Raw genomic sequence first — 12817 nt, 5'->3', positions numbered from 1 at the left:
TATGCTTAGCTGTGTCTAAACATGTGTATTTTGAGTAGCTTTATAATCCTCTTAAGAATTTTACTGTAACAAAATTATCCAAAAGAAAATAACCATAAACACAATCATTATTCATGGCAATGTTGTCTGCTATATTGAGATGATAAAATTACCAGCAATAGAATGCTGAATAAAGATATATTCACTTGATGGACTATAAAGCAATTAAAATTGCAAATTCTGAAACATGTAAAAATATTTTTATAATACTAACAAAAAAAGGACACAAAATTATATGTATCTTACAATTGCAACTATTAAATGTGAAATATGATGAAAAGCTTCCTGTAGAATATTCCACAGTCTGGATTTTTCTGATTCTTTCCTCATGAGTAGATGCAGATTGAACATTTTTGGCAAGGACACTGCCTAGGTCATATTATTTCCCGTTAGAGCACATCAGAACACACACAGAGCAAGTCTGTCCCATTCTGGTGTAAAGGCTCATCACTAGGGTTAGGTGTTTCCCACCAGATCTGTTTTAGAGGAACATTTTCCGCTTTGTCATGGATACGTTTTCTGAGGTGTGATCCCTTGAGACTGTGTAACTATCCCATTCTCCAACAACCTTTCTGCATTTTGTTGGATAATACTTTTTCAGGCATATCTGCCTCTCACATACTGGATCTACTCTCCTTATGTGATTCCAACAAAAGTAAAAAGTTAATACTGTGTTAGCCAAAAAGAGACTCCTATAAGTCCATTTAATTTTAACAGGAATCATCCATTTTGAAACTTATTTTACTCAAAAGGAGGGAAGAAGTGTGCCTCTTCTAAAAGCTGATCAGAACGTTTACTGAGCATTTCAGACTACAGGTTCGGAAACCTAACCACTTAGTTCATCCGCAGAGATTGAAGTTAAAATAACACAATAATTTTTACCTTAATTGGGCCTTTCCCTCCTGACTGACCAAACTCTCAGGCCTCTGTTTATCCAGTTTAAAGCATGCCCTCTGCGCTCTTGTCCTCTGAGTGAACTTCTAAGGCTCTTGCTGTCCTCTCCACTCAGGATCCTGGCCGTGTGTCACGGGGTCATGTATAAGCAGCTCTCAGCCTGGATGTTACATGGACTCCTCTTGGATCAGCACGAAGAGTTCTTTATCAAACAGGGTCCATCTTCCGGGAATGTCAGTGCCCAGCCAGAAGAGGATGAGGAGGATCTGGGCATTGGGGGACTGACAGGAAAACAACTGAGAGAACTCCAGGACTTGGTGAGAGCCCAGCAAGAAGCCTAGCCCACTCCTTCCAGAAGCTGGGCAAGTCGACATCTAGACGACCTTCCGGTGACTTGCCCCCAGCTCCTCATGGCCTGGGCACGTTCCATAAATTCTGTAGACGTAGACAGTTGGCTTAGCTTAATACTCAAGCTTAATGCCTAACAGTGAGACTCTAAAGTAGAAATACATTTGTAAGATTCCTTTTGTTTCCCCTTTTCCTGGTATATGCATTGAGGAGAGTAATAATAAGTCTTGTCCCTTTTGGTAGTCTTGTTGGTACCCAGAGCTTTTACATTGCAGGGCAGTTTTGATTAGGCTCCCCAAAGTCCTGTGTTATTCTTATCCATTCATTTATCCTGTTACATTTTGCTGAATGCTTGTTATATGCCAGGCACAACTGTTCCAGGTGCCACAACTGCATAAACAAATAAAATGTAGTCCCTGTCCTTAAAGAGCTTACAGTTAGTGGAAGACATACTACAAGATACTAAGTGCTGTGGACCAGTGAGTCTGGGTATTCTGGGGACGTGGACTAGAGTGGAATATATATCTTAAGTGCAAAGAGTTTGGGAGAATGACTTCCCTGGTGGTACAGTTGTGAAGACTGAGCTTCCAGTGCAAGGGGCGGAGGTTTGATCCCTAGTCTGGGAGCTTAGATCCCATATGCCACACAGCCCCCCCGACAAAAAAAATTCCAGGCAGAGGGAAGGACTGTGTACAGTACAGAGGCCATGAAGGACATGGATCATTTGGGGAACCATTAGTAATTCAGTTGAGATGGTCAAGTAAATAAAGACTGAAATATAGAGTGTAAGGGACAGCTGGAGGGGATGTGAGAAGTGGCAGTCAGTGAAGCTTTTGAGATGAGCAGAGGTAAGATCATGAAAGCCCTTGTAAATAATGGGAAGGAATTTGGACTTGAGCTTGAAAAGAGCTGGGAACCACAAAGAATTTTAGGCAACAGGTTAACACACCTCTGTATGTTATGACTTTATGATAGATCACTCTAGAAACTGCGGGAAAACGTTTTTTAAAAAATTAAGATTAGCCGCAAGTACAATAGTTAGGAAACTGTTTGGGACATTATATATGCTCAGTTGCTTCAGTCGTGTCCTACTCTTTGTGACCCCCATGGACTGTAGCCTGCAAGGCTTCTCTGTCCATGGGATCCTCCAGGCAAGAATACTGGAGTGAGTTGCCATTTCCTCCTCCAGGGGAGCTTCCTGACCCAGGGATCAAACCCAAGTCTCCAGCGTCTCTTGCATTGCAAGCAGAGTCTTTACTGTTTGAGCCATCGGTGAAGCCTGTTGGGGACATTAGCTGAAAAATAATGGTGGCCTGCACCAAGGATGGGAACAGTAAATATGGTGAAGAAGAGAGACTTCAGTTATATTTAGGAGGTGGAACAGGCAGGTCATGGTGATTGATTGGCTAAGGGCCCAGAGGGAAGCATCAAGGATGATGCCCAAGTCTCTGCCTTTAGTGATAGGCGAGTGGTGATGATAAGGAATGTGGGTTGCTGATGGGAGAGGGCAGGGGGAGAAGATGTGTCTAACTCTGGACACATTGAGATGCTTGTAGGAAATAACCAGTGGGCTGAGCCTGGAGCTGATGAGAGCAGTCTGGGTTAAAGATAAAAGTTTTAGGAGTTATCAGCATATGAAAGTTTTTAATCTGAGGTCCACGGGTGGCTTTAGAGGTTCTAAAAATACCTGTTATGATCAGTTCAGCCTCAGAAGATGTGATTGTTTAGGAAGAGTATGGAGAGCGAGAGGAAAAAAGGGTCTTGGATGGTGCCCAAGCCCAAAATTGAAAGGGCGGATAGCAGAGATCAAAGTCAGGAGAATGGAGCTTGGGGTTCCTTATCTATACCCTGGATAAGGGTCAAATTAGCAGCAAGTCAGGGATCTGGTTGGCTAGACGGCAAGAATCTGGGGCTTCACAGTCTAGATTAGTGGTTCTCAGACTGTAGAGTGCCCAGAATCGCCTGGAGAGCTTATTAGAACCTGGACTGCTGGACCTCACCCCCCAGTTTTTCTGTAGCTCTGGGGACGGGCTTCAAATTTTGCATTTCTAACAAGCTCCCACGTGAGGCCAATAGTGCTGGCCCAGGAGCCAGGTTATGAGAACCACATGGCAATATGACTCAGGCCTCTGTAAAGAGCTGGGCAGAGCAGACATGCCCAAGATAGTAATTTATAGACATGCAGATCTGGAAACAAACAGATCAGTTATTCCACGGTACAAACAAGAAAACTGAGTTCCAGACCTACTGCACAAGTTTTTACACAGTGGTCAAGGCAGAGTGAGAATGAAAATCCTAATGTTAATAAAACCACTGTTATTTCCACCATGCTATCTTTCTGTCTAAAAATGGAATGTCTTTCTCTAGGGCTGGTGATCTAATAATTATGCAAGTTCAGATTTAAAGTCCCTGCTTCCAGAAACTGTAAATCGTGGGTTGGGAGAGCTGCCGGATATTCCCTTGTATCCCCTTTCTCACTTCATACGTTATCTCTGATGTGGGTTTTTTCCTTGCCCAGCGCCTGATAGAGGAGGAGAACATGCTGGCGCCATCTCTCAAACAGTTTTCTCTGCGAGTGGAGATTCTGCCGTCCTACATTCCAGTGAGGGTTGCTGAAAAAATCCTCTTTGTGGGAGAGTCTGTCCAGATGTTCGAAAATCAAAATGTAAACCTGACCAGGAAAGGTAGGAATATCCTTGCCCGGGGTCACCCCATCCTCAAAGGCATATTTGACATCATGCTGGCCCCAGAGTCGGCCTGGGCAGAGTGGGTGGCTAGGGACCTTCGTGTTCCCGGCAGCCCCAGAAAGAGAGCCCCTTGCCTGTGTGGGTTTCCTGTCTCCCGCTGACCGTGAGTGCTCTCCTGTCCTACAGGGTCCATTCTGAAGAACCAGGAGGACACTTTTGCAGCAGAGTTGCATCGTCTCAAGCAGCAGCCCCTCTTCAGCCTGGTGGACTTTGAGCAGGTGGTGGATCGTATTCGCAGTACTGTGGCCGAGGTTTGTCTGTCTCAATGTACATATAGTTTATTTATTTAATTGACTGGACTCAGTCGTCGCCGTGATGCACGAGTCTTCGTTGCTGCACTCGGCACCTTCGTTCCCTCCATTGGCAGGCAGATTCTTAACCATTGGGCCACCAGGGAGGCCCCTCGTAGTATATTTTCTTAGGAAGAAAATAGACTAGTTTCCTAGAAATTGAGTACTTGATTTATTTCCTCTTGGTGTGATTAGAACTTAACTTGCAGGGAAGTGTTTGAGAGAGTTGAAGGGCAGGAAGTAGAAAATAAAAGCATTCCGTTCTAATAATAGAGGCAGAACTGCCTTAGCCTTTTCCCACCTGACAGGAGTTTGATTGTTAGCTAGTCAGTTACTTAGTAATAAAGGAAGATCTTGCTTTACATTTCAGATAGACAGCCTTTTGAGTCCATCGTGTAGTTGGCAATGACTCCAGGGGACCCACTGATTCTAAATTTAGTGCCTTACTTATTATTTTAGTAACGGCCTTAGGATAATCGAGCATAGGAAGGCAGAACAAGTAATATTTTTCCATTCTTTTTTTTTTTTTTGCACTCCAGCATTTTTAAAATTTTTTAATTGGAAGATAATTGCTCTACAATGTTGTGTGAGTTTCTGTCCTATAACAGCAAGAATCAGCCATGATTGTATACATCCCTTCCCCCTTGAGCCGCTCTCTCTGCCTCTCCTCCCGCCCCGCTAGGCGATGGCAGAGCGCCAGGCTGGGCTCCCTGTGGCATGTGGCAGCTTCCCACTAGCTCTCTGTTTTACACGTGGCGCTGTGAACACATCGGTGCTCCTTTCTCACTTCGTCCTACCCTCTCCGTTCCCCACTGTGTCCCCAAGTCCATGCTCTCTGTCTGGGTCTCCATTTCTTCTCTAAAAATAGGTTCATCAGTGCTGCTTTTCTAGATTCCATATATATGCATTAATACATATTTTTCTCTTTCTGACTCACTTCAACCTGTATAACGGGCTCTAGCTCATCCACTTCAATACAGCTGACTCAAATTCATTCTCTTTATGGCTGAGTAATATTCCATTGTATATATGTACTATATCTTCTTTCTTCATTCATCTGTCGATGGACATCTAGGTTGCTTCCATGTCCTGGAAATTGTAAATAGTGCTTCTGTGAACATTGGGAGAACTGTGTCATTTAGAATCATGGTTTTCTCAGGGTATATGCCCAGTAGTAGGATTGCTGGGTCATGTGGTAGCTTTATTCCTAGATTTTAAGGAATCTCCATAGTGTTCGCCATAGTGGCTGTATCAGTTTACATTCCCATCAACAGTGCATTAGGGCTGCTTTTTCTCTACACCTTCTTCAGTTCAGTAGTTCAGTCGCTCAGTTGTGTCTGACTCTTTGCAACCGCATAGACTGCAGCATGCCAGGCCTCCCTGTCCATCACCAACTCCTAGAGTTTACTCAAAACTCCTATCCATTGAATTGGTGACACCATAGAACCATCTCATCCTCTGTCATCCCCTTCTCCTCCTGCCTTCAATCTTTCCCAGCATCAGGGTCTTTTCCAGTGAGTCAGTTCTTCGCATCAAGTGGCCAAAGTTTTGGAGTTTCAGCGTCAGCATGAATCCTTCCAGTGAACATTCAGGACCAATTTCCTTTAGGATGTACTGGTTGGATCTCCTTGCAGTCCAAGGAACTCTCGAGAGTCCCCTCCAACACCACAGTTCAAAAGCATCAATTCTTTGGTGCTCAGCTTTCTTTATAGTCCAACTCTCACATCCATGCATGACCACTGGAAAAACCATAGCTTTGACTAGACAGACCTTTGTTGGCAGAGTAATGTCTCTGCTTTTTAATATGCTGTCTAGGTTGGTCATAGCTTTTCTTCCAAGCAGCAAGCGTCTTTTAATTGCATGGCTGCAGTCACCATCTGCAGTGATTTTGGAGACCCGCAAAATAAAGTCTCTCACTGTTTCCATTGTTTCCCCATCTGTTTGCCATGAAGTGATAGGACTGGATGCCATGATCTTAAGTTTTCTGAATGTTGAGTTTTAAGCCAGCTTTTTCACTCTCCTCTTTCACTTTCATCAAGAGGCTTTTTTAGTTCTTCTTCGCTTTCTGTCATAAGGGTGGTGTCATCTGCATATCTGAGATTATTGATATTTCTCCTGGCTATCTTATTCCAGCTTATGCTTCACCCAGCCCAGCATTTCTCATGATGTACTCTGCATATAAGTTAAATAAGCATGGTGACAATATACAGCCTTGACATACTCCTTTTCCTATTTGGAACCAGCCTGTTGTTCCATGTCCAATTCTAAGTGTTGCTTCTTGACCTGCATACAGATTTCTCAGGAGGCAGGTCGGGTGGTCTGGTATTCCCATCTCTTAAAGAATTTTCCACAGTTTGTTGTGATCCACACAGTCAAAGGCTTTGGTGTAGTCAATAAAGGAGATGTTTTTCTGCAACTTTCTTGGTTTTTCAATGTAACCATAGTAAAAATGTTTATTGATTTTCACACTCAATAGCCATAGAAAAAATAAAAGATAATTACAATTTCAAGTCATAATGAAAACATGATTAATTTAACAATATAAAATAATTATATACAATTTGTGGGGGTCAAGCAGGGTGATGCAGTAAGTAGAAGTGCAGACATACACATGTTTTCATCCACCCAACCAGTCTGTGTCTCTGGTGTGTTTAACCCATTTACATTTAAGGTAATTATCAGTATGTATGATCCTAAAGCATTTGCCTACAATGCAGGAAACCCAGGTTCAATCCCTGGGTCAGGAAGATCTTCTGGAGAAGGAAATGGCAACCCACTCCAGTATTCTTCCCTGGAAAATCCCACGGACAGAGGAGCCTGGTAGGCTATACAGTCCATGGGGTCGCAAAGAGTCGGATATGACTAAGCGACTTCACTATGATCCTATTACCATTTTCTTAATTGTTTGGGGTTTATTTTCTGTAGGTCTTTTCCTTCTCTTGTGTTTCTTGCCTGTGGAAGTTCTTTTAGCATATGTTGTAAAACTGGTTTGGTGGTGCTGAATTCTCTTAACTTTTGCTTGTCTGGAAAGCCTTTTATTTCTCCGTCAAATCTGAAGGAGAGTCTTGCTGGGTAGAGTATTCTTGGTTGTACGTTTTCCCCCTTCATCACTTTATTTTTTATTTTTTTAAATCATTTTATCGTAGGTTAAAGTGAAAGTCACTCAGTCGTGTCTGACTCTTTGTGACCCAATTCTCCAGGCCAGAATTCTGGAGTGGCTAGCCTTTCCCTTCTCCAGGGGATCTTCCCAACCCAGGGATTGAACCCAGGTCTCCCGCACTGCAGGCAGATTCTTTACCAGCTGAGCCACAAGGGATGCCCCCCTTCATCACTTTAAATATGTCATGGCATTCCCTTCTGGCTTGTAGAGTTTCTGTTGAGAAATCAGCTGACAGCCTGATGGGAGTTCCCTTTTATGTTGTCATTTTCCCCTTGTTGTTTTTGATATTTCTTCTCTATCTTTAATTTTTGTCAGTTTGATTACTATGTGTGTTTGGGTGTTCCTCCTTGGTTTTATCCTGCCTGGGACTCTGTGCTTCCTGGACGTGGTTGACTATTTCCTTTCCCATGTTAGGGAAGTTTTCAGCTATTATTTCTTCAAGTATTTTCCTCTGGTCCTTTCTCTCTCTTCTCCTTCTGGGACCTGTATAATGCAAATACTGTTGTGTTTAATGTCGTCCCAGAGGTCTCTCAGGCTGTCTTCCTTTCTTTTCATCCTTTTTTCTGTATTCTGTTCTGCAGCAGTGAGTTCTACTATTCTGCCCTCCAGGTCATTTATTCATTCTTCTGCCTCAGTTATTCTGCCGTTGATTCCTTCTAGTGTATTATTCATGTTTGTTTTTTCTTTAGTTCTTCTAGGTCTTTAGTAAACATTTCTTTCATCTTTCTCAATCTTTGCCTCCATTTTTTTTCCGAGATCCTTGATCATCTTCACTATCATTATTCTGAATCATTTTTCTGGGAGGTTGCCTATCTCCATTTCATTTAGTTGTTTTTCTGGGGTTTTATCTTGTCCCTTCATCTGGGACATAACTTTCTGCTTTTTCATCATGATTAACTTTCTGTAATATGGTTTTTGTTTTAGCCACTGTGAGACTGTGCTGCTGCTTGCTTCTTCTGTCTGTCCTCTGATGGAGGAGACTAAATGGCTTGTATTATCTTCCTGATGGGAGGGACTGGTGGTGGGAAAACCTGGGTCTTGCTCTGGTCGGCTGAGCCTGGCTCAGTAAAGCTTTAATCCAGTTATCTGCTGATTGGTGAGGTTGCACTCCCTCCCTGGTAGTTGTTTGGCCTAAGGCGACCCTGCCCTGGGGTCTACAGGCTCTATGGTAGGGTTAATGGTGAACTCCAGGAGTATTTTAGCCAAGGGGGACCTTCCAGTGCCCCTGTCCCTGTGGTGAGGCCCTGCCAACTGACCCTGCGCAGGAGGCCCTCCAAGACTGGAGTCTGTTTCCCCTAGTCCTTTGGAAGTTCTATAATCAAATCCCCCTGGCCCTCAAGGCCAGATTCCCTGGGGATTCCCAGTCCCTTTGTTGGATCCCCAGGCTGGGAAGCCTGACGTCATAAACTTCACAACAGTGGGAGAACTTCTTTGATACCACTGTTCTCCAGTTTGTGGGTTAGCTACCCGATGGATGTGGGATTTGATTCTGTCGTGACTGTGCCCCTCCTACTGTCTCTCTGCGGCTTCTTCTTTGTCTTTGGACGTGGGGTATCTTTTTCTGGTAGCCTCTAGCGTCCTCCCATGGATCACTGTTCAACAGCTAGTTGCAGTTCTGGTGCTCTCACAGGAGATGAGCACCCATCCTTCCACTCCACCATCTTGAACTGGAAGCCTGAAATTTTTTTATTTCTCTATTTGTCATCCATATATTTTCTTGGAAGTCTCCAAAGCTTTTTTCCATTTTTTATTGGAAAAACTTTACTTTTTTACTATTGAGTTTTGAGTCATTTTGGATCTGTAAGTCCTTTATCAGATACGTGACTTACAAATATTTTCCCCCTGTGACTTGTCTTTTCATTCTCTTAACAGAGTCTTTCAAAGAGCAAAAGGTGTTGATTTTGATTAAGTCTAGTTTGTCAATTTCTGTTTATTCTGTGGTTCATGCTTCTGGTGTTGTGACTGAGAAAACTCTGCATAACCCAGTGTCACAAAAATTTTCTATTTTCTTTTAGAAAACTTAGTTTTTAGTTTCAATTAAGTTCATAATCATTTCTAATTAATTTTGTATGTGGTACAAGGTATAGATCAAGTTTTAAATTTTTGTGTTTGGATATTCAGTTGATCCAACATCTTGGTTCTTTTTATGATTTATTTTTATTTATATTCCTGTTATCCTTGCCTCTTAAACATATATATAAAGAGTATTTTAAATTTGGGGGAAAAGCAAGAGGAGGGTTGCTGGAGACCTAGTGGTTAGGATTCCAGAGCAAATAAACTGTGATGCAGTGGCAGCAGAAGCCTTGGCCAATCTTACGGAGAGTTCTGAAGCTAGAATGGCCCTTCCAGAGATGTCCCAAATAGAGGTTAGAGGGCTAGGCCATTGTACCTCCACATCTATCAGAAATTGGTTCCTCAGGAGGGAACCATGGGCATGGTAGCTCCCTTCAGCCAAAAGCATCAGTAACAGACAGTACTCTGAACAGCTGGCGTATGGAATGTCGCGGTCTTACTGGGGAGGTCTGTGTAGCTAACTACACTACACCCTCAGGCAGTTCTCAAACTTCCCCAGTGTTCCCTGCTCCTCCTGTTCAGTCGCTCAGACATGTCCAGCTCTTTGTGACCCCATGGACTATAGCCCACCAGTCTCCTCTGTCCATGGGATTCTCCAGGCAAGAATATTGGGGTGGGTTGCCATTTCTTTGTTCAAGGGATCTCCTGACCCAGGGACTGAAGCCACGTCTTCTGCATTAGCAGGCAGATTCTTTACGACTGAGCCACCTGGGAAGGCCGTGTATATCTAGTCTGTTGTACCTCTTTTACACCTCCCATGCCTAATTATTTTGACCTGTGTGCTTACATTCCCCTGGGGAGGTCAGCTGTTTTGTCTAGCATCGTGTATTGGAGAAGGGCCAAAGGCCAGTTCCTAGTCTGTGTCAGTTCCTGAGAGAGGGCAGAGAGTAGGAACACCCAGGTAGAGATTCCAGGCACACTGAATCAACACCAATCACTTCACTGGGCAAATCCTAGTCAGGATCCTTTGATGCGGTAATGGCTATGTAGTGGATTTTTTTATATTCATCATCAAGCTTGCCAAATTCTCTTACTAGTTCTAATAGTTTATGTCAGTTCTCTTGGACTTTCTGTGCAGGTAGTGATATTATCTGACAGTAGTAACAGTTTTGTTTCTTCCTTTGCAATTATTTTTTTTTTCCTCATATTGGCAAGTCTTTAGTACAATGTTGAATGACCTTAAAGGAATTTCTTCTAATGTTTTGCTGTGAAATAGGTTGTTTGCTGTGGGATTTTGGTATATACCCTTTATCAGAATAAAAAGATTTCCTTCTAGTCTTTGCTTTCTAGAATCACTAACAGATGTTTTATCAAATGCTTTTTCTGGATCTATTGAGGCAATCATGGTTTTTCTTCTTTAATCTTTAATATAGTTATTAAATTTATTAACTTTAATAAGTTATATTCATATTAAATTTTTTTTGAGATTGAAAACACATCAAAGTGAAACATTTGAGCCATTTAAAAATAGGCAGGTTCACTTTTTTTAATGTTCACAGTGTTGTACAACCATCACCACTGTCTAATTCCAGAGTATTTCCATCTCGTATTTTCTTACCTTTTAAACATTTATTCCTGGGATTAACCCAGTGTGGTCATGGCATGTATACCTTTTTCAATACATTGCTGGATTTTCACAGAACCGTTCTTTGTAGGAGCTTTCATTGTAATGAAACTTTGACCCTGTATTGTTGGTCCTTCTCACAGCATCTCTGGAAGCTGATGGTGGAAGAGTCAGATTTACTGGGTCAGCTGAAGGTAATAGCTTACCTCTTCTTTTAACTCTTAAAATGATGCTGGTGGACAATGCCTTTATTCTCCAGCCTCTCCTGAGGGCACTGGTTGCCTATCCCGACTTCCAGAGTGGCTTTTTATGTCCTCATCCAGGTGGGCAAACTCCATCTAACTCTACAGATTTACTCTAGCACAAAGCTTTGGCTGTTTACTTTCTTCTGGCATAATTGTATTTTTGTTGAATAAATAATATCAAAGACACGCCAGTCACCCATTACCAAGTATGCTCCTTTAAAATGCCAAAACCCTATTTCCTTTTGTAAGCTGGACTGAAACAGATGAAATTATATGCCTAAATCTCTTAGGATAGTGAAGAGCTCCTGGCCTTGCTGGTTTACTGAATTAAAAATTGAAATTCTTTCTGCAGATCATTAAAGACTTTTACCTTCTGGGACGTGGAGAACTGTTTCAGGCCTTCATTGATACAGCCCAACACATGTTAAAAACACCACCCACTGCAGTAACTGAACATGGTAATCACCCTGGGGCCCGAGAATTAACCAGCTTACTGAAGTCCCAGGGCTGTAGGGATGGCTTGGCTTGTTGCTGAACCATTTAGACCTGGTCCACATTTAAAGTAGCCTGGTTAGTTAAGAGTGTTTCCAAAGACAGAAGGCTGCTCAGGTATGCTCACAGTGTTGTCACTGGGAACAGCCTCAGCTTGTGACCCTTCCTGGAAGAGGTGGTAGAAGCCTTCAAACGAGTTGTTTATCTCATCAGATTATAGCCATATATTTCTTTAAGTCTGCATTGAATTTGTGACAATATTACTTCTGTTTATGTTTTGGTTTTCTGGCCAGGAGGCATATGGGATCTGAGCTCCCTGACTGGGGATCAAACCTGCATCCCCTGCATTGGAAGATGAAGTCTTAACCACTGGGCCACTGGGGAAGTCCCTGTAGCCGTCTCTCTCTTAAGGGACATATTAGGACGTTTTGTTCCGTTTTGGCTGAGCCATGCAGCATGCTGAAACTTAGTTCCCTGACCAAGGATTGATTGAACCCCTTGGTCCCTTCACTGGGAATGCAGAGTCTTAACCACTGAACCACCCGGGAAGTCCCCATATTGGGACTTATTGCCCCTTGTTGTATTAGAACTCTATAGGTTGTCAATGATGGAAAACCACCTCAGTAGAAGGGGGGAATTTATTTGCTATTGTATCTGTAACTCCAGTGGGATAGGGATATTTGTTGTTTTAATCGCTAAGTCATGTCTCTTTTGAGACCCCATGAACTGTAACCCACCAGGTTCCTCTGTCCAAGGGATTTTCCAGGCAAGAATACTAGAGTGGGTTGGCATTTCCTTCTCCAGGGGATCTACCTGACCCAGGGCTCAAACCAGTGTCTCCTGCATTGAAAGGCAGATTCTTTACCACCAGGCCAATGGGGAAGCCCATGGGGATGTACCTGGGCCTAAGAACCAGGGACTGCTAGGGTCCTCTCACTGCTAGGGTCCTCTCACTGCTAGGGTCC

General features: G+C 43.0%; 1 protein-coding gene across 1 annotated transcript in view; it reads left to right on the top strand.

Moving 5' to 3' along the window:
* TUBGCP4 (tubulin gamma complex associated protein 4) overlaps window positions 1–12817 on the top strand; it is a 35074-nt gene that overhangs the window by 13401 nt on the left and 8856 nt on the right. Inside the window, exons 7-11 of the mRNA XM_040256683.1 lie at window positions 1049–1250; window positions 3800–3965; window positions 4155–4279; window positions 11259–11309; window positions 11713–11818. Of these exons, the coding sequence (XP_040112617.1) occupies window positions 1049–1250; window positions 3800–3965; window positions 4155–4279; window positions 11259–11309; window positions 11713–11818 (650 nt within the window). The remainder of the gene's footprint in view (window positions 1–1048; window positions 1251–3799; window positions 3966–4154; window positions 4280–11258; window positions 11310–11712; window positions 11819–12817) is intronic.

The sequence above is a fragment of the Oryx dammah genome, unplaced genomic scaffold, assembly GCF_014754425.2.
Source record: "Oryx dammah isolate SB20612 unplaced genomic scaffold, SCBI_Odam_1.1 HiC_scaffold_16, whole genome shotgun sequence".
Taxonomy (NCBI): Eukaryota; Metazoa; Chordata; class Mammalia; order Artiodactyla; family Bovidae; genus Oryx; species Oryx dammah.
Note: the sequence above shows the minus strand (reverse complement) of the source record. Positions and strands in the feature narration are given on the sequence as shown.